The 22849-nt window shown below is 34.9% G+C and overlaps 1 protein-coding gene and 1 long non-coding RNA gene across 2 annotated transcripts; one reads left to right on the forward strand and one right to left on the reverse strand.

The window, feature by feature from the left end:
* The first annotated feature begins 1892 nt into the window (after positions 1-1892).
* Positions 1893-22849, forward strand: LOC136410358 (uncharacterized). Its single transcript, XR_010752230.1, has 3 exons — positions 1893-2000; positions 4603-4918; positions 21955-22849. It is a non-coding gene; the product is annotated as an uncharacterized lncRNA (long non-coding RNA).
* LOC136410504 (jerky protein homolog-like) lies at positions 9417-11012 on the reverse strand. The gene is made up of 3 exons (XM_066392695.1): positions 10377-11012; positions 9813-10301; positions 9417-9742 (listed from the first exon to the last, which is right to left on the reverse strand). The coding sequence occupies exons 1-3, from the start codon at positions 11010-11012 to the stop codon at positions 9446-9448; spliced, it is 1422 nt and encodes a 473-aa protein (XP_066248792.1). The 3' UTR covers positions 9417-9445.

Below are 22849 nucleotides of genomic sequence, written 5' to 3' on the forward strand. Positions count from 1 at the left end.
AATTTTTTGAACAAAATTTTATTTACTGACGAGGCAACTTTCACATGCCGTGGAATTTTCAACTGGAAAAATAGCCATTTATGGGATTCTGAGAATCCAAATGCTGTACGAGAAACACATTTCCAACACGAATTTAAGATAAACATTTGGTGTGGTGTAATAGGTGACTTTTTTATTGGTCCTTTCGAACTTCCAGCCAATTTAATGGCCTTCGGTATTTAAATTTTTTGCAAGAACAACTTAATGAACTTCTCGAAGATGTTCCATTATATTTACATCAAAATATGTGGTTCATGCAAAACGGAGCGGCTCCACATTTTTCTCTCCAAGTGCACCAACATTTGAACAATGTTTTTCCACATCGATGGATTGGTCGTGGAAGTGAATTTCCGTGGCTTGCGAGAAGTCCAGACCTCAACCCATTGGACTTCTCAATATGGTCAAGTATGAAAACAATTGTATACAAAAAGACAATTAATACTCGCGAAGAATTATGCCAAAAAATTCAACAAGCAACTGATGAAATCAAGCATAACGTCGATATGCAATTTAGAATAAAAAGATATTTGAGAAAAAGGTTAGTAAAGTGCATTGAGGTGGAAGGTGGTCATTTTGAACAGCTGCTTAAATAAAACTTATTTTTCATTTGATAATGGCTTTTCATTTATTTAATGCGGCAAAATATTTATTTGAAAATTAATAAAACCGAGTTGAAATGGAACGACACGAATTAGCTTATAGGTAAAAATCTCGTAAACGAAAAGAGATATCGGGATTGAACAAGAATACCTTTTTTGCGTCAAAATAGACGCTCTTTCAATATATTGAATAAAATTTAACCTTAGTTGCGCTGTTAAGGACTTTTGGTTATTGTTTCTTGGCGTAGTTTGCTTAGTTAATTTATTTTGTACTTTCATCCCTTAAGTTACGCCCATGTGTATCGATACGTATTTGAAGGATTCCATCTGGGCGCCAGACCATCGTGCCCATCAGGCCATATCGAAGGGCTCTTTATGGCTGGGAAATACGCTATTCGTCAAAGGAAGCTTTCTAAATTAGACCATTGCCGCGATATGCAGTTCGGCGGATCTGCAATACTTCAATGAAAGCGACTTGTATAGGTATTTGCCAGATGGCGGCGATTTATGACCTTAGGCTCGACCATTGCCCGTAAGGGCTTCTGGTATTGGTGCGCCCCTGGTTGGAGTTCCTCGGTTTTAGTACTTAAGGGATGATCGCAGTAATTTTGCTCTCTTTTTTGAACAGTGCTCGCTCTAGACAAGTGATCGTAAACGTAGTTCGTAATCTCCAACTAAGCAAACTCCCACTTCATACTTAGACCAATACTTTACCATTATTTATATAAGTGAAATTTAATACAGTCCACTTTCGTAAATCAAATTGTTGTTTTCGTGGTTTTCGTTTATCGAAGGAACCTCAACATGCACTCATAAAAAAATATGACCAAATATACCGAAGCGGTGGGTTGTAACTAGCGCCCTCTAGAAATTTCGTAAAAATTAAATCATAATCCTTATTTGGCATCTTACAAAACCTAAGTACACCGATTTTGATGTTGATACTATGAAAACACAAAAAGTTATAAAGGAATTTTAAAATAAAATTTTAACTTTTAACACCTTGTAACTCTGAAACGCGCAACATTGGTATAAGGTATGTTGTGTCCAATCGTCATATTTTGGTGTCTCCTATCTCGGGTTTCGTCATGTCCCATTCCCAATGAATCACCGTGTATAAACGAAACATAAAACCTAAAACCTTACAACTTGCGCCATCTCTTGACAAGTGGACGAACCTTTACCTACTATAATTACGTGTTTCTCTTCGACGTATTATGCTGTTTCAGCTGTAGTTGACGTTGACAGTTGACACGAACACGCAAAATATTCCTTGAACAAAAATTGTGAAATTCTTGATTTGTACATTTTGTTATAACGTTACATTTGCATCTTGAAACATCGGCATTGTTTTGATAAAAGGTAATAAATTTGATATTCTGTAGTTTTACATGAATATTTAAGATAACATCTTATTATATACAGTTAGGTGCAGAACTGAGTCAATACTTATAAAATTCGTATTAATGGTGGCATAAACAAAATATCTAACAAGTATTCAAAGGAAGGCTTTTATTTTCAAAAAGTACATTAACATTAACATTAAAACCATACAAAACATTTGCCGAAAATAAATGGGGTACATCAAATAATCCTAAATAACATTGGTTCAGTTTTGCACCGTCAAATTCCAGCCATGAACAAAAACGATACGATCGAGAAACTAGTCGACAAACAAGTAGAAACTCGCCATAAAATGCAGTGTGCAGCTAATATAGACGAGTACGAACCATTTAATCGCATATCCTCCGTTAATAAACATCATAATTCAAAATCTTTAAACAATGAAGCCGATTTCAAAGTTTCAAAGAAAATTAATTGAAAAATCACTGATTGATGGAAGATCCACACGGGAAATCGCATTTCAATTAAATATAAGTCAATCCACAGTACAAAGGGTAAAAAATAAGTGCAAAATTTCCTTAAAAATAAATAAAGGTGGCCAACCAAAAAAGATGTCTGTGCAAGATACTAGAAGAGTAATTAGATATTTGGGCAGTGGTGAAGCCTCTTCGGCCTCCAAAGCAGCCGTGTTGCTGCGAGGGGATACTGGGAAATCGGTGAGCAAATGGACAGTCCAACGAGCTTTACATCAATCCAAACTTGTTGCTGTGGAGAAGAAGAAACCCCTACTTTCTAAGAAGAATATTAGGGCACGACTAGATTTTGTAAAAAGATATGAGGCATGGACCGAGAAGGATTGGATTAAGGTTATTTGGTCTGATGAAACTAAAGTTAACAGATATGCAACAGATGGTCGACATTGGAGCTGGAAACGAGAGGGAGAATCCATGAAACTAAAAGATTTCATTCTGACGGTGAAACATGGGGGAGGAAATATTAAAGCTTGGGGCTGTATGTCGGGATATGGGGTTAGCCCATTGAAGAAAATAGATGGGATAATGAACCAGCACATCTATAAAGCCATTTTAAATGATCACCTAATAGATACTGTTAATAATATGCCTTATCCCACTAGCAAAGTAATTTTCCAACAAGACAACGACCCCAAGCATACCGCAAAATCTGTGAAGGAATGGTTGGGTACCCAAAAATTTCAGGTTTTGCAGTGGCTGGCACAAAGTCCCGACCTAAATCCCATTGAGAATCTATGGGCTTACGTGAAATATCATCTGGTCGACGACTACGATTCGCCACCATCTTCACTTAAAGTTTTATGGGAGATAATAGAAGAAGTATGGGACCAAATTCCACCTGATTTCTGTGAAACACTAACAAAAAGCATGCCAAGACGTCTACTAGCTGTTAAAAAAGCTAAAGGTCTCTGGACCAAATATTAGTGTCAATGTCGACCAAAGTGTTCAATATTAATATTAGTGGAGCAAAACTGAACCAATGTTATTTAGGATTATTTGATGTACCCCATTTATTTTCGGCAAATGTTTTGTATGGTTTTAATGTTAATGTTAATGTACTTTTTGAAAATAAAAGCCTTCCTTTGAATACTTGTTAGATATTTTGTTTATGCCACCATTAATACGAATTTTATAAGTATTGACTCAGTTCTGCACCTAACTGTATGTCGGCGCCATCATAAATTTTGCGATTAGCGAATACCCCTAAATAGACAGACAGACGGACTGTTTGTATTGGTAGGACCCTATGTAATCGATCGGGGTTCTGGTTTTCTCGCTATTCTGTCGACCAAAAACATTCATTATCATTCTTTATGGTATGACTTCCAGGAATCCCGGGAATAAGGGACACACTTGTTTTTAACATGCAAGGGGGGCAAAACGGGGCCAGCGGACAAAAAAGAGGAAAACATGAAAGTTCAGGAAGGGAGGACAGTAATTATCGAGAGTTGAGATTGAGAGGTCTGGTCCAGGATTGTCATGTTTCTCATCCTTTGATTTGATTAACATACGGTCTACCTTTTGTGAAAGAGATCATTGGCACAAGACATTTATCACCATATACAGTAGTCAGTAAATATTCGTGTAAATATAAATTAGTGTAATTTTAGTGACATTCGTTCTTAGTAATAAGTTAGTGGTATTAAGTGACTTTTTCTAGTATTTAATTTGCGACTCATGGCTTCTGGAAGCAACTCGCCTTCGGGTCTTCTGACATATATGTGAGCATTCCTTGCTTATGTTAAGACTATCAAGTAATACCATGTGAGAATGATATGGGGATTAGCCGTAAATTACTTCTAAGATAAGCGTGAGAAAACGATAGAGGGTTGTTTATGAATTCCTTAACATAGGCGAGAGAAAAATTGATGATGGGTCAGGGAATCATGGAAAAAAGCCTGGAATGTGGCTTATCAATGCTCTTAAAAAGGGAGGGATGCGCTTGGGAGTGGATAAGACATGTGTATCGGGGGGCATTCTGGCTTTGATTTTTGACAAGGATTACCTTAAAACTTGCTTTGTTTTATTTTTTCTCATAACGATACTGAAATCTTACATATATTATACTAATTTGGTTTTTGTTTTAGAAAAATGAACATAAATTATTACATGATTCCTTGCCCACGTAATTGGTTGCATCCACTTCAACCATTGGAGAATGAATGTATTGATGAAAATAGGATAAGGCCATGAAATGAATATTTACCAGGTTTTTGAATCCATAATGTAACTGCTTTCAATTTTACATGCAAACTGGGATGTGCATGGCTTGTAAAATTTCAACATTTTAAATCAATACAAGATGGCCTACATCGGCGGATCTTTGACACGTTGGATACATGGAAACCAAGAAATACAAACATCAAGTTATGTAATCTCATGGCAGAAGATGAAGCTAACTTGGTAATTATGTATTCTATAAGATGCCAGTGCGCAAAGTTAAATTTTTATAAAAATGACGAACCCGAATTGGTGAATATCTCGGATTTTCTAAACATTAAAATAGAAAACTAAATAAAAAGTATCAATTTGACTAATGAACTTTTAAACTGTTTGTAGTGTTAATAATCTGTAAGTGGTAAAATTAAATACACGTATCCCTCGAATTACACGGAAGATAGGTTCCGCACAAAATCATGTAAATTGAAATATTAGATTTTGCTAGGTAAAACTGTAAAACAAAATGTGTATAACTCAGTCGTTTCTTTATGTAAAACAAGAGTAAGACATCTTGGAAAACTTAAAATTATACTTTGTTTATAAAACCAGAAATATATTTAGATAATAGGTATGTACTATCGGCCACAAAAGTGGTCGACCAGTTTCAAATCAAAATCGCTTGCGGTACTGTGGGTCGGATACCTTTTTTTGTCACACTTGACCTACATTACTTTTTGTTGGATCCTCCTTTTTGTGTATATACATCAATATTTTGCACAAAAACATGTATTGCTGGCCCAATTCATTGAGACAATTTTATTTTTTGGTATTTTCTCAGTTTATCATTAAGGCGCAATGGCTCCGAATCTGAGCAAAGACATTAAAAGTAATATAGTACTTCTGTAGTATAAGTAATTCTGCTTTTTTCTCTCAATAAGCTAGGCCGGTCTTGGAGTGCCAAGCAAAAAATGCAATTATTATGCCTCAAAAATTTATAATCGTATAGCTTGATTGATAATTAATTTGCCTGCATAACATTTTTGAGTCCCGGTGAACTGGCAATTTTTCAAACAAGGGCGAATTCTATTGAGTACGTTCGGATGCTCGACGAAGTTATGCTTTCTTCTGTTCGTACTTTGTATCCTGTGGCAGAAATGCCTGTCATCAATTATGTTGATGACAACTCTAGGATACATCGCGCAAACATCGTGAAGGACTGGTATCACGAGCATCCAGACATAAATAATCTTCCCTGGCCTGCATATTCACCAGAACTAAACCCCATAGAAAATTTATGGGGCCTAATGGTTCAAAGGTGGCACAATAACAATGAACGTACTACCGAAGATTTGATGGCACATTGCAACCAAATCTGGAATGCGGTTAGAGATTCACCCTTGTGTCAAAACCTTGTGGGTTTAATGGGCCGGAGGCTACAAGATGTCATCGACGCCAATGGGGGAGTAATCCGCTATTAGAATTGTTTATTTTTTATTTTGTCATTTATTTATATAAATTTTAAGTTTATTTCCTCTGGATCGTAGTGTATTTCCGAAAAAAATGTGTCTTGAAATTTTTCCTTTTAACGTACGCATTACAAAAAACGCCGTTTATGTCATCTTTTGTCTAAAGAACTTTTGCGACATAAAAATCACTTGATTGTTAAGAGAGGTAGAAAACAGTCGGACTAGTTAATTTCTAATTCCCAGCAAAATATTATTGTTAATAAAAGTCTTGAAGTTTAGTAAGTTGTTCTACAATGTTTTATAAATTGTTGGTCTTGTTTATAATTGAATTTAACATGTATTTTTTTAGTTTTTATCTTAAACAATTATATAGCCATATCAACTTTTGCAATTTACAAAATTCAATGTTAATATAGTGATGTTTTCATACAATTACTAACCGAATTGATTTATTTGAAATTAGCAGCCTTAAACTATCCTTGCAAACTTGATATTAGATATAAAATTCTAAATTTATTCGCTCGACACAACGTTTTTATTGTGGATCATTTTTTGTGAACTGATAAGGCGCCTTCGCTCGGAATACGCATCAAGCGATTTTGAACCTTAGCATGGTCTACCACTTTTGTGGCCGATAGTACATATAACAAGAAATAAAAAATCAAAAAGATCCTTAGAAAATGAATTGTAAGTTTAATTGCTGGCATCACTTTTGAGAACTGTCAGTCTTTTCTTCTTGATTGGTGTGATATGACTTTCATCACTTGAAATTTCTTGATGGGATTCTGGTTTAATGGTTGACGAATTAGGGAAGATCTCAGATCGACAAGACTTTGTAGTGAAATCTGTAATTAACAATTGCGTAGGTTTTTTTTCTAAATTTTTATAGACCTCATATTGATTTAACACTAAACCTACCAGTATCGGTCAAATTGACCGTTTTCAAACTTTGGTATCATTTACATATGTTTAAACGTTATCGTATCGCTACCAAACTACATGACTTTTTTTAAATGTGCATACAAAGTATTTTTTAGTCCTGTAGTTTCCATTTTTTTTTTCGTTTTCTTATAAAATTTTTGTAGTTTGCCTTACCTACCGTGGTCGGTCAATTTGACCGGTGAAAGAAATGTTGACAATATTACATAAATCTATGCATATGTACATTCAATGCAATTTCCCCATTCTTTGGGATGACCGCCGTTGGCGACGCTGGTTTATGGTCTAAAATATTCCCGGTGAATCCCCGGTGTATGAAAATAAAATAGTCCCGTATTTCGATTTGTCGAATTCCCCCGATGTAGGCTGTAAAACGGTACCAGTGAATCCTCAGTAAACCAATTTATAAAATCAATGCGATATCGAGATCAAATGGACATTGAAAAGAATAGACAGCAGTACTAAGAAAGCATCAAAACTTGTTTGCAAATATTTTCTTCCGTATATAGTGTAATGTTTTCTAGTGAATATTTAGTCTCCAAACATGTCAAAGCGTAACAAAATTATAAAGTACTTAGAAAAAATAACAGACATAGAAGAAGAGTGTTCAGTGTGTGATGAACAAGAAATTTCTGAAACTGAAAAAAACTTGGAATCAGATAACCAGCTACTTACAAGTGAATCAGAGTCAGACAGTGATAATGACGAGGGGGATATTATCAATCAGCATTCGGGGCGAAAAAGGAAGAGATGTTTATTGATATCTGATAGTGAGATCGATGTAAAGGACCGAGGCATTAAAACAGCAGTGGATGGGACAATTTGGGAAGAAATAGACGGAAGTTCCAAACCTGGTAGGACATCAATTTATAATATATTTAGGGATAAGTCAGGTCCAACAGGATATGCTAAACGACATATAATGAAAGGGCAAACAAAAACGGCATTTTCTCTTATCATTGATCACCGTATAATAAATCATATTATAAAATGTACAGAAGAAGAAGCATCTAGGGTTTTGGGAACCAAGTGGGAACTAAGTGCTGCAAAATTAGACGCATTTATTGCTTTGTTGTATGCTCGCGGCGCATATGAGGCAAAAAATTTAGATGTCTCATATTTGTGGAATAAAAATTGGGGACCCGCTTTTTTTTCAAAAACAATGAGCCGAAATGATTTTACTGAAATTTTGAGATTTATACGATTTGATAAAAAGAGCGAAAGAAGTCAGTGTTTGCAAACCGATAAGTTTGCTATGATATCTACAATATGGGACCAATATATTGATAATTCACAAAATTGTTATAAACCTGGTGCATACATTACTGTTGATGAACAGTTGTTTCCGTTAAAGTCAAGGTGTAGATTTACCCAGTATATGCCCAACAAACCAGACAAATTTGGGATAAAATTCTGGTTGGCATGTGACGTCAATAGCAAATATATAATAAATGGTTTTCCTTATTTGGGAAAGGATAAAAGCAGAAAACCTTCGATTCCGCTTGGGGAATTCGTTGTTCTAAAACTGATGGAACCATTCACGGGATACGGAAGGAACGTAACGACAGATAACATTTTAACAAGTATATCACTGGCCAAAAAGCTACTTGCAAAAAAGACTACAATTGTTGGAACAGTCCGTGGAAATAAGAGATATTTGCCAAGGTTGGCCAAAGAACGAAAAGATAAAATGAGTCGATTTTCAAGCAAATTATATAAATCCAATGATGTTACTCTTACTGTATATAAAAGCAAACCAAAAAAAAAGTTCTTATACTAAGTACCGTACATAAATCAATAGAAATTGAAAAAAGTAAAAAACAAATACCGGAAACCATAAGATTTTATAATGATACAAAATTTGGTGTAGATGTGGCAGATCAAATGGCAAAGAAATACAGTGTGAAGTCGAAAAGTTGGAGGTGGCCCCTTCAGGTACTTTTCAATATTTTAGATCTAGCTGGAATAAATGCCTGGATTTTGTATAAAGAAACAACAGGTGAAAACATTTCGAGACAGGAATTTTTGTTCCAATTAGCTTCAGAGCTCGGAGCTGCCTATAAGAACCTACGTGAAGAAAAATTAATACCAAAACCATCTATAAGTTCAAATTCGTCAGTACGAAAAACTTGTCAAATAAAACTTTGTAAAGATTACAAAACTTCGAAAATCTGTTCTAAATGCAAAAAATATGTGTGTGGCAAATGTGTATTTCGGAATCAAATACAGTCCAATCGCGATAGTGTGAACACAAAAAATCCTAGGGTAGTTCATACCAACGAGGGTGTTCACAGAAAAGAGGGTGTAACTAAATAAGTTTTTTTAATAATAGTTTATTAATAAATACCAAACCAAATTATACATTTCAAAGATGAAAGAAATCAGTAATTTTTTTTTGGACATTTTTTTGAGAAATTTTTGCCATTACTGCTTGTTCGAGAATCTTTTTAAGAGTGATTATTTCACTTATATTCATTGAATTTTGATTGCACCATTCTATGGCCATATTTAATGCTCTAATTACATCGGAATGGCTAATTTTTTCAATATGTGTACCACTTTCATTGTCATTGTCGCTTTCATCTGAAGAAACATCTTCCAGACCAACAACTGCTTTCTCGTCTTTAGTCCAGTCTTCCACATCTGCAGCACTGTATTCAGCCTAAAATTACAGTTTATCATTATTTTGTCGACCTCGGAGAAACATGTAATCTCATTGTGTATTAACTTACTGGAGCAATTTCTTGTAACAAATTTATTGTATCCTTAATGGCATCAGGGACAAATGCCTTTTCATTCCTTAACTTTAGCTGTAAAATACTTAGAGGAAGGTTATCTTCATCTTCATTTTCCTTATCTCCATCAAAACCTGAAAAAATGTTTTTCCAGCATTTCTTAATAACTGTTACATCTAATTTATCCCATGCTGCAGACAAATGTAGAATTGCATCTTTTAATGAAATTTTCTTGAGAGCTACCGCTATTGCTTCTTCTGATGATACAATAGAACTAAGCAAGCTCTTTCTATAGTACACTTTGGTGAGCCTTAAAATATTTTGATCCATTGGTTGTAATAAAGGAGTAACATTGGGCGGCAAGAATTTGACGAAAATCATCCCGTCTTCAGTTGTTAGTTCTGTTGCTGGTGGATGGGAGGGTGCGTTATCCAAAAGGAGAATTGCTTTCTGTGGCAACTTCTGAGCACGTAGAAAGCATCTCACCTACAAATTAACAATTTTGGAATATTGGCATAAACAGCATATATCACAATGAACACAAGTGATTTTAACTCTTACCTCTGGTACAAAATGTTGAAAATACCATGTCTTGAAGAGGTCTCCTGTCATCCAGGCATTTTTATTGCTTTTATAAACGACTGGGTTAATAAAATTTTTGAAACACCTTGGATTTTTGGATTTCCCAATTACTAGAGGTTTCAATTTATGACATCCTGAAGCATTTACACACCCCATAAATGTCAGTCTTTGTTTTGAAATTTTTAAACCAGAAGCTGTTTTTTCAGCCAATGCGACATACGTTTTGTCAGGTAATAACTGCCAATACAATCCTGTCTCGTCAGCATTGTAAATTTGGTGACAATTTAATTCATGTTCTTCGATCATTCGTTTTAGGTTCTCTTTGAAAGGATCCACTACATCTGGATTGGATGATAATTTCTCTCCTGTGATTTTTAAAAATCTTATGCCACGACGATGCTTGAATCTCTGCAGCCAACCATCACTAGCTGTGAAAATTGTATTCATTTTTAAATCTTTGGAGAGCAACAATGCTTTTTGTTTCAACATATCTCCTGATACTATTAAATTTTTTTCCCTCTGCTTAAGAAACCAGTCGTACAACTTTTGCTCCAATAGCGGAAATGCTGACTTCTTTAAAGTACATTTTTTCGATGGTTTCAACGTGTGAGTCATAGTATCCATAATCAAAATTTTCTTTTTTTTTATCCCACAAATTGTCGATTTTGCTACTCCGTACTTTTTGGATAACATCGTGACAGACATCCCTTTATTATGCTCTTCCAAAATGTTGGCCTTTTCTCTCAAACTTAAAAAGGTTTTCTTTAATTTACCCATCTTGAGCTGAGTATTTACAGGACTATATTTTCTTCTGATACGTACGCGATTACACATACACACACGACGTACACAATATTTCGAGACACATAAAAAGAAACTTCCCGCAGCAATAAACAAATGTTACACACGATCACTAGAAAAATGCTGAAGTGTTAAATAGGTTTTAGTAACGAAAAAAAGTACGTCTCGTAGTCTCGTCGGAAACCGAATGTCACATAATGTTAAGGACTTTAGGTTATTGCTTCTTGGCGTAGTTTGCTTAGTTAATTTGTTTTGTACTTTCATCCCTTAAGTTACGCCCATGGGCATCGATACGTATTTGAAGGATTCCATCTGGGCGCCAGACCATCGTACCCATCAGGCCATATCGAAGGGCTCTTTATGGCTGGGAAATACGCTACTAGTCAAAGGAAGCTTTCTAAATTGGACCTTTGCCGCGATACGCAATTCGGCGGATCGCAATACTTCAATGAAAGCGACTTGTATAGGTATTTGCCAGATGGCGGCGATTTTATGACCTTAGGCGCGACCATTGCCCGCAATGGCGTCTGGTATTGGTGCGCCCCTGGGTGGAGTTTCTCGGGTTTAGTACTTAAGGGATGATCGCAGTAATTTTGCTCTCTTTGACCAGTGCTCGCTCTAGACATGTGATCGTAAACGTAACTCGTAATCTTCCCAACTAAGCAAACTCCCACTTCATACTTAGACCAATACTTTACCATTATTTATATAAGTGAAATTTAATACAGTCCACTTTCGTAAACCAAATTGTTGTTTTCGTGGTTTTCGTTTATCGAAGGAACCTCAACACATAATATAAAAATGCATCAGGTTCACCCCAAATGCATATGTTTATCTTAAAAAGAATTAATAAACAACATTCCACATCCTTTTCATGCCTACAACCCTTCATTATTTTTCTCACACTTACAAATCTCCAATCACTTTCTTCACACTTACGTTAAAACGAATTGATAAACAAACCCTCATCTTTTATGATCAATGATTTATTATAATCATAAGAGTTGCAAATTTATTCTAAAAATATAAAAGAACAATAATAAATAATAACTACTTGGTATTTATAATAAATGATATGCAATTAATTTATAACACAAGCAAAAACTGAGACAGAAACGTTATAAATGCACTTGTTCACACAATCGAAAGTGCACGCTGTTCACAGTATACGGCGTTCAATGTAAATAATTTCGTGTTCATACCACCGAGCTGTTCATATTAACGCATGTTCACACTACCGCGATTGGACTGTAATTTGTAAAAAATGCAGTGAAGTCGAATGAGTAATATACATTTGTATATGTCGGAGATTTATTAGTCCTTAAGTTAGAATTGTGCCATTAGAACCGATAATAGATGAGGGGCAGACTGACAAAGCCATCTTGAAGATAAAGCATTGTCAAACGAGGTCACTACTACCGACATAATTAAGTGCCCACATGTGGGATTTGTCCACGAGAAACAGGGACTAGCAGGTACTCCCTTTGGGTCTTAAGAACCACCCGATCGGGGAAAGTTAAGAAGAAGAAAGGAACAGTTAGTTAAGAGATAGAAGGGCAGAAGGGCGGTCGAGTAGTAGTGAATTCGTTAGTTTGCCTTTCTACTTTTGCTTTCTAAAATATTATAACGTTAAACATGGAAAACGTTCCTAATATTACCCCGACATATACTATATAAATAATTAAAATTAAAATTTGTTTTTTTTATAAATAATTTCATACGTATATGCATAATATAATATTATTTTTTGTATTTATGTATAGGAAAAATTATGTTTTAGTTTTTTAAAGTTATAAATGTAAATTTCAATAAAGTTCATAATTTTATTAGGTGTACAACTTTGCTTCCGCCGTTTTTGAATAGATGTATGTAGCGGTAAGTAATGATCGAAATAAATAACCCCATGTGGGCATGCAGGAGCCTTGGGCACCTGTTAACATAACCTCATAAAAATATTAGTCTATTTGTGTCTTCATCATAAAGTTATTCGCAATTGAAAATGTCAGTGTACGAGCCAAATTCTCGTCATTTGCGGGAGGTTTTACTTTTCTGCTTCAATATGAAGAAATCTGCTGCTGAGGCTCATCGAATGCTCTCAGATACTTATGGGGAAGCCGCTATTAGTGAAAGGACATGTCGTGAGTGGTTTCAGCGCTTCAAGAACGGTGATTTTCACGTCGAAGACCAACATAGCGGTGGAAGAAAGAAGGTTTTCCAAGATGCGAACTTGGAAGCATTACTTGACGAAGACTCGTGTCAAAGTCAACAAGAATTGGCACAATCATTGGGAGTGACTCAACAAACAATCTCAAAACGCCTCAAAGACATGGGAATGATTCAGAAGCAAGGATATTGGGTGCCGTACGAGTTGAAACCAAGAGATATTGACAGGCGTCTGTTCGCTTGTGAACAGTTGCTTGCAAGGCAAAGACGGAAGGGATTTCTGCATCGTATTGTGACTGGGGACGAGAAATGGGTTCATTACGATAATCCCAAACGCAAAAAGACTTGGGGATATCCCGGCCATGCTTCCACGTCGACGGCCAAACCGTCTATTCATGGTTCCAAAATCATGCTCTGTATTTGGTGGGATCAACTCGGCGTAATATATTATGAGCTGTTACAACCAACTGAAACAATCACAGGTGCTCTTTATCGAACCCAATTAATGCGTTTGAGCCGAGCATTGAAAAAGAAACGGCTGCAATACAACGAGAGACATGATAAAGTGATTTTGCAGCACGATAATGCTCGACCCCATGTTGCGCAAGTGGTCAAGAAATACTTGGAAACATTGAAATGGGAAGTCCTACCCCACCCGCCATATTCTCCTGACCTAGCTCCTTCTGATTATCACTTGTTTCGATCCATGGCACATGGGCTAGCTGACCAACACTTCCGGTCTTATGAAGAAGTAAGAAATTGGATAGAATCGTGGATCGCTTCAAAAGATGTCCAATTTTTTCAACACGGGATTCGTATGCTGCCCGAAAGATGGGAGAAAGTAGTGGCCAGCGATGGACAATACTTTGGATCCTAAAGGTATAATTAGTTTTTTACAATAAAATCGCGAAATTCGGAAAAAAAACGGCGGAAGCAAAGTTGTACACCTAATACATATCTTCAGAAATAAATCAACCATTCTCTGCGTTAAATACTAAAATGGATCATTTCTTTAAACAACGGTCAATTTGACCGAGCGCTGTAGGAATAGGTATACAGGGTGTTAGTGAAATAACTTTCGTAAATTTAACCAGTGATTAAGAACATCATTTTGAACAAAAAAGTTCCTTACAACAGGGGTCGAAAACCTAATAGTTTTTTCAAAAAAAAATGTCAAAGTTGGTAACCGAAAAGCTATAATAAGGTTTAAAATTTGAATAAAATGTGGAAAAATGTACTTGACACATTTTGGTTGTTTGACGCGTAACAAAAAAACTTAAAATAATTCAACAATAACATTGCTAAAAGCAATTGAAAACTTAATTAATAACTTAAGCGGTAAAAAAAAACGTAAGTGGCAACGCCGCACTGAACGTTACCGAGGAAGAGAAGTTTATTTTCGTCAGGGTTGTTTTTTATGGCCCTTATGAGGGTCGCTCACCCACGTTGCGGGTAAAGTGATAAGGCATTGGAATGCGCAGTAAACAGATTGACTTAGTACCTCAATAGTACATGAGTTATGTAACCATCTGCACTTTATCCCATTTTATGTGACATATGATCCTGGGCAAACATGCCTGGCGCCATGGACATGTGGAACCCATTAGTGACCATCAAGAAGAGACAAAAGACAAAAAAGTTCGGCGCATTTACTACGGTAATCGTTATCCAGAAAGAAAACTTCCAGCTCGACAAACATTATGCGAGTTTCCCAAAACCTTCTGGATACAGGGAGTATTGTTTCTTTATATCAAGAACACGAGGTCGACAGAGAAAAGTTGGTTCTGAAGCCGAAAAACAAATTTTAAATCTTGTTCAAGAGTTCAACAAGGAGACCCGGAGTAGAGCATGCATGGACTCAGATGGTGAACATTTAGAACATGTAATGTACCAAAAACAATAATAAATTTGTGTTTTTGAATGTGATGTGAGTGGTGTAAAATGTGTAATGTGTCATGTTAAGTTAATTAAAGATGATAACAATAATTTCAAGGTAAATGGCTTTTCAAAATAATAAAATAAGAATCATACAATTTTTAAATTCCATGAATTTAGGACATTTTATTAATTATGTACTGTAAAATCTATCAGACCCAAAAAAAACGTGTAAAAAGCAAACCCACTTCATGCGGCTACTTAGGTAGGTGTGAAAATGAAATAAATACTAGGCGACGTTGCCAATTTTCAGAAAATGTTTTTTTGATTTTCCAGGGAAATGGTTGTATTTACGACCCCTGTTGTAAGGAACTTTTTTGTTCAAAATTATGTTCTTAATCACTGGTTAAATTTACGAAAGTTATTTCACTAACACCCTGTATAAGAACTGTCGGTAGGTTTAGTGTTAAGCACTTACTAAGATCTCGCTGAAATCGGAGAGCTCGTTCCACATTGGTGTCATAGTGTAAAAAATGATTGCCCAATTTTTTTCCCATTTCAAGTTCTACACTGGTAACTTTTGCTGTGAACGCAAATGGTTTAGATTGCTCTTCATCAGGATCATATTTTTTATCAAGTTTATTTATTTCATGAATCATGTTAACTAACTCATCTTCATTTAGTTCTTCATCAGCCATTATTTCTTCAATATCTGCCTCAGCTAAATCCTCAAAACCTTCTCCTCCTATAGTGTGAGCAAACTGAATGATTTGAGAATATTCATGTTCTAATGGTGATTTATCATTTTCATTTTCAACAGCATCCGGCCATGTTGCTTTCCAGTAAGCATTGATCGTTGATTTTGTGATCTGAGTGTATAATAGTCCAACATGCTTAACACAATCTAAGATTGTAAATTTCTTCCAAGTATCCATAAGAGTAAGAGATTCATTATTTTCCATTTGTTCTAAAATATATCTGAAAGTTTGCTTGATGTAAATTGCTTTAAAATTTGAAATTATCCCCTGATCTAAGGGCTGTAATAAGAAAGTCGTATTCTTTGGTAAAAAAACAACTTTTACATTTTCGTGTTGTAAATCTGGAGGATGACCTGGTGCATTATCGATTAATAGAAGAGCTTTAAAAGGCAATCCCTTTTTACTTAAATAACTTTTGACATCTAGGATAAAGAAGTTATGAAACCATTCATTGAATGCTATGGCAGTCACCCATGCTTTCTTATTAGCCATTCAATAAGCGGGAAGGTTTTTGATATATTTTTTTTAATGAGCGTGGTGTTTTTGATTTGTTAATAACCAATGGTTTCATTCATATAATCCCCTGGAGCATTGCAACAGAAAAGAACCGTTATACGACTTTTCGCTGCTTTATGACTACTAGTTGATTTGTGAGTTTTAGCTAAATAGGTTCTTTCAGGCATTTTCTTCCAGAATAACCCGAAATCGTCAACATTGAAGACCTGGTAAGAAGTATAGAAGTTGGCGGCAATAATTTCAGAAAATTTTGCGGGATATTGTTGTGCTGCATCCGAATCAGCAGATGCATTTTCACCTTTCATTTTTAGATTATGTATAGAATGTCTTCGTTTAAATTTTTTGAACCAACCATGGCTTGCTGAAAAAGGTACCTTCTTTTCATCAGACGAAGTGGACGGCGACTGATTCTGAAGTGCTTGATACATTTTTAAAGCCTTATTTGTGATAGCATTGGTATCAATTGGGATCCGTTTTTGAGTTTGGTCTTCGATCCATATCACTAGTGCTTTTTCCATATTTTCCATTGTGACATTTCTTACATATGAAATTGTACTCATACTGCTGCATGTTCCAGCAGTTCCAATTTTTCTAATAGAGTCTTCATTTTTTCTTATGGTCCTTATTGTGGCTTCATTCATAGAGTAAAATTTAGCAACATCCGTTACTCTTTCTCTATTATGTAAACGATCTAATATTTTAATTTTTGCTTCTAAAGAAATAACTTTTCTTTTCATTTGATTTTTTCCCAAATCTTTTGGCATTTTAAAACCTTAAAAAATTTACGCCAATTATAAAAATACTAGAAAAACTATAAATGTTGAAAACTTAGTTACTTAGTTAGGAAAATACTACTTAATACTTATACTTACTTAATAATTAACTAAACTATATAATACTTACTTAGTTAGGAAAAGTAATTACAGGAAAAAACCGAAATTGTGAGGTCTAAGTGGAATTAGGGAAGACGAATTTGGAAGATTTAGTGATTTTGTGCTTTTGAAAATTTCTAAGAAGCTCAGGAAGGGCTGGAATTGGTCAGTGGAGATAAGATTTTTTTCTGAAAGATGAGGAAAACTGGAAAAAGATTTGGAGGAAAAAAACATTGGACAAGTCAAGTGAGAATTAGAGATTGTAGCACGAGGGTGCAGTATTCATTGGAGAAGAGAAAAGACAAATAACATGATAGATTCATTTTGAAGAGAGTTTGAGTATGTGGAATAGCGTGTGAAGTAACAGGGTGAATTTGAACGATATGGCGAATAAGGTGTTCTTAAGAAGATATTAAAAGGAAGATGGTATTTTTTAGATTCTATTCTTTTATAGGGGGATTATAGAACATTAGATTTTAGAAAGTTTTAAAGAAATTGTCTCGATTATTTTTAAATTAGCATACTATGTATGATAATTTTTGTATAGTTCTTATTATGTATAAGTGGGATATTTATTAGTTTTTAACTTTTGTAAATGTAACACGTAACATTAAAAGAGACAATAAGAGGGACAGGGGGGGTAGGCTGACGGAGCCTTTTTAAGATAATAGGATGCTTCATATAATTTGCACACAAGTAGGCCAAGTGTGCAAATTATTGGGGTAACATTAAACTGGCACTAGCAGGTACTTTCACGGTTCTAAAGGATTTATTAGAACTGGTAATTTGCCAGTCTGTTTTTCCATGTTTTTACTACATTTTATGATTGATTAGTATTTTATACTTTGTTTCCTACAGTAGTAGATTCTGTATGTAGTGTACATACTGTGCGGGTGAGGTATAATTTGTGTGTTTTACGTATTATTTAAGAATTTTATTAGTGCTTTAGCCTATTGTGAGATAGACTATTAGGACGTATGTTCTATTTTAATTATACAGGGTATAAGGAAATAACTTTGACAAATTTAATTTATGATTAAGAACATTATTTAGAATTAAAAGTTCCTAGAAACGGGAAAGAGGAACAACTGTTTCTTTTGAAACGAAAGATATTTGAAGAATTGGTAATGTTTATTCCTTTATTTCATTTCGATGCATTTTTGCAAGGTTTTTTTGGGTGTGGTAAGATTTACAATACATAATTAAAGAAATGTGTTAAATTGATAAATTATTATTTAGATTGGAAAATTAGAATGGCTAACCCGAACTAACCAGGATTTAGGATTGGGATAGAAAGTATGAAAGTAGCAAAGTTATCTCCCTAACACTGTATATTTACGGCGGGTTCTGATTGACGAACTTTAGTTTAGCATTAGCAGTCAGCTGTGGAATTTTATATGAGCGAAATAGAAGATGGGAAGTAGGTCGCAATTCGATCATATGATTTTGAATGACAGAGGACGGAGTGAGGTTATATTGCATTATTTATTATTTATTACTACTTTTAACTTTGAAGATTTCGATTCAACTTTTAGGCTATTTTCTAAGAAAAGAAATCTAATTATTTAAAAAATTAAAAATAATTGTCGAAAATGTGGTCCACTCATTTGAAAGTTCAAGTTTACCAGAACTTTGATATTTTTGAAAACATTGTCAAGAACTTTTGGGGTGATGACTGCACACTGCCCTAATTCGTTTCTTGGGACTTGGATTATGTGTGCCGATTGTCTCAAAAGTAATTTTATAAAACTGGGGACAAGAAGTAACCCACTGGTGTAAGGTGTGGGGGCCGAGGTGGGTAGATATGCTTGATATTTGAACTTATTAAAAGATTGACTACTTTCTCGAAGATGAACTTAGGTTATAAGTCATGGCTTCATCACGTTGGACTTAACCCTATTGTATTTTGTCAGGGTGTGTGATTGAAGGTATTTGTCGAAAATGTAATGGAGGTTTTTGAATTACAGTAGAACCCCGATTATCCGAGCTCCGGATTAACCGAGGCAATCTACGAATCTAAAACTCTGATTATCCGAGATACGCGTGGGTTTATGCTCCGTATTAACAGATCTTCTAAAATATATATGTGAGCATTTCTTCTTATTATTAGAAAAAAAAAGCTGTTAATTAATATTATCTGCAAGAAAAGAGGGTTAGTTATAAATTCGTTTAACGTAAGTGTGAGAAAAACGATAGAGGGTTTAGTTATCAATTCGTCTAACGTAAGTGCGAGAAAAATTATGGGGGTTCGTTAGTAGGAAAAAGAATGGAATGTTGTTTATTAATTCTTTTAATGTAAACATAGACGTTCGGGGGTGGCTCCAACGTATGTGGATCTAATCTATTCCCGATACTTGAGTAGTAAACGATATCGCAGAGACCTACGCGTTTTTTTAACTTTTCCTTATAAGAAAAATCTTTCTTGCATTTAAAATCGTCGGAGCTGTCGAGGAATCCCCCTGGCTCATATGAGGGGTTTACTTATTTATGTTTTTGAACTCTTAGCGTGTAAATTTGTGCGTGAATGCAGTGCGTTATTGCGTTTTTATGAACTATACTCACATTTGGTTGGAGTTTTGATAGTTAAGTGTAATACGAACTGTTTTGTTTGAATTTTCGTTTGCCGTATTATAATGGAGCAAAACAAACGTAAAAGAATTGTCGTTTCTATTGAAGAAAAATTAAAAGCTATCAGAAGAATTGAAGCAGGAGAGACAATTAAAGTTGTTGCCCGAGATTATGGAGTAGGTGAGGTAATAGTTGGAGACTGGAAAAGAAACCGCACAAAAATAGAAGACTGGTGTATAAATCAAGCTTCTTCGTCCTCAGGAAGAAAATCAATGAAAACTGGCGACTATGAAAAGGTTAACGAAGCTTTATTCATGTGGTTTAACCAGCAAAGGTCAAAAGGTATGTCTCTGTCAGGTCCAATTTTACAACAGAATGCATTAATGATTAGTAGACACTTCCTCGAGATAGATCAGTTTACCGCCAGTTCTGGATGGCTTGACCGCTGGAAAAAACGGTACGGTGTACGACAACTGACTGTATGTGGAGAAAATCTTTCTGCTGATGTATCATCAGTTGATAAATTTAAGCAGGACTTTAAAAAGCAAATCGAAGATTGTGGGTACACATGTGATCAAATTTACAACTGTGATGAAACTGGTCTGAATTATAAAATGCTTCCATCAAAAACATTGGCATCTCGACAAGAAAAATCAGCTCCTGGGCACAAACGAAGTAAAGAAAGATTAACCATAATGGCATGTTCCAATGCATCTGGCAAGCACAAAATCCCACTGATGGTAATTGGTAAGTCTGCACGTCCAAGAGCTTTAAAAGACATCTCACCCAAAGCCCTACCAGTATATTACAAAAGTTAGAAGAGCGCATGGATGGACGCGACCTTATTTACTAACTGGTTTAAAGAAGAGTTCGTGCCATCTGTAACTAAATTTTTGAACAGGAATCGTCTTCCTATTAAAGCAATTTTGTTAATGAATAATGCCCCCTCTCACCCTGGAGAAGGACTTCACGTAGGCGAAATTATTGTAAAATTTTTTCCTCCAAATGTAATCAGCACAATGCAACCAATGGATCAAGGAATCCTCGAAAACATTAAAAAAAGTTATAGGCGTTTATATCTTCAACATCTGTTAGAATACACAGAAAAAGAGGATGTTATTAGTGGGATGAGAAAGATGACATTGAAAAATGTTATTTACTGTATAAGTCAAGCTTGGGATTCTGTGCGTGGTACCACTATTCAAAAATCTTGGTCACAAATTATTGATTTTAAGGACTATAATGACAGTGAAGATGATACTCCATTAAATAAATTAGCTTTGAAATTGAGAAGCCGTGGGGAAATGTCCTGTTCAAATTTTGACAGCAAGACAGAAGAAGAAAAAAGTTTACTTGAATTAATGCAAAACTTAAAAGGTTGTGAAAATGTGACAAAACAAGATGTTGTTGAATGGGTTACAGCAGATGATTTAGAAGAAGAAATGAGTATTGAAGAAATAACGAATGCCTTTCAGGAATCCGAAAAATCAGATGACAGTGACGATGACGAAGCGGTGGATGAACAGCCTCCCACTAAGATCTCTCATCAAGAAGGTTTTGTTTCTTTGGAAAAGCTTTGAAGTATATCGAACAACAACCAGAGGCAACCCCAGCGAATTTGCTTTTTCTTAATAGATGGAAAAACATTGCAGCGAAAAAAAGAAGATGCAATATGAAACAAGAGCGGATAGATACCTATTTCACTGTTTTATAATATACTTATTTACATGTTAAAAGCGTTAATAAGTCGTTTAAAGTATTGGTGTTTATTTTTTGAATGAATAAAAAATAAATCTGGATTATCCGAGAAGGGTGTACCCTCACGTTACCTCGGATAACCGGGGTTCTACTGTATGTGAGGATTATTTGTATTTTAGATTTGCATAGTTTGAGAGTTTGCACATTCCGAGAAATGATACTAGGTTTTATGACTAAAGAATGATGGATTCAGAAGATTATGTGCTGTGTCATCGAACTGGGTGCAATGAGTTGTCATTGTTTCAGATTTCGAAGGATGGAGTTCTCGAAACACTTGCATTTTGTGATAGGTGCCAGAAGATAAGTCGATGGGACAATTTCCTCAAGAAAGTATCAGAGGTTTCAAGTTGCTTTATTAATTTTGTTATAAAACAGATGAAATGGATACAATAGTGGAGATATAGAAAGGCCCAATGGTAAGTGATGAAAATAATAAGTAGAGATAGGGCGAGGGATTTGGGAAGAGTATTTTGAGTTACTTGGGTAACCTAAAATAAAGGAACGAAAAGTGACTTGTACTTTTTCCAACAAATTTCACAGTCGAGTAGATGTGTAATTGGTACTCCTACGGTACAGTTTATGATATTATGTGGTTCTTTATCATTGCTTATGTCTCGTGTAACAAAAAATGGTGGATTCTTTTGAATTGAGAAAGGGGTTAAGGAATAAATAAAAAGAAACATTTGAAACTATATTGAAAGGTACTAGTTTGTTAATTAATTTTGGAGAGAAATGTATGAATTTGGTAAAAGTGCAATGAAACTTTTCGTTCCTAGATAGGAAATTAGTTTGTTTTCGATTTTATGATTATAAAAAGTGTTTGGATATTTTCATTTATTAACATTTTTTTTTAACTAAAGATTAAAGGTAAAATTGAAAAGAAACTAATTTTCCATCGTTTATGTATTATTTTATTGGGTTTTTATAACATTTTTGTTTGTAATTTACTAACTGGAAGATAAGTTTATTAAATTTGTGACTCTTTTTGTATTACTTTTGATGACTCGAAATAGTACTTGTTGAGGTGATAGATTAGAGTGGTGGTAAATTTAGTAACTTTTTGTGTATTTATTGTTTTTTAAGAAGCTTTTAGACCTAAAACAAGGGTGTTTCTCCTGACTGCAACTAATAAAAGCAGAAT

The sequence above is a fragment of the Euwallacea similis genome, chromosome 8 (genome assembly GCF_039881205.1).
Source record: "Euwallacea similis isolate ESF13 chromosome 8, ESF131.1, whole genome shotgun sequence".
In the NCBI taxonomy this organism is placed as follows: Eukaryota; Metazoa; Arthropoda; class Insecta; order Coleoptera; family Curculionidae; genus Euwallacea; species Euwallacea similis.

What these genes read in the sequence shown, in the direction of transcription:
- LOC136410504 (XM_066392695.1), bottom strand. Translation starts at nt 11,012, where the DNA reads ATGACTCACACGTTGAAACCATCGAAAAAATGTACTTTAAAGAAGTCA. An exon ending in TTCAACATTTTGTACCAGAG is followed by an intron (nt 10,302 to 10,376) that starts GTAAGAGTTAAA and finishes GTTAATTTGTAG; the next exon opens with GTGAGATGCTTTCTACGTGC. An exon ending in TGTTACAAGAAATTGCTCCA is followed by an intron (nt 9,743 to 9,812) that starts GTAAGTTAATAC and finishes CTGTAATTTTAG; the next exon opens with GCTGAATACAGTGCTGCAGA.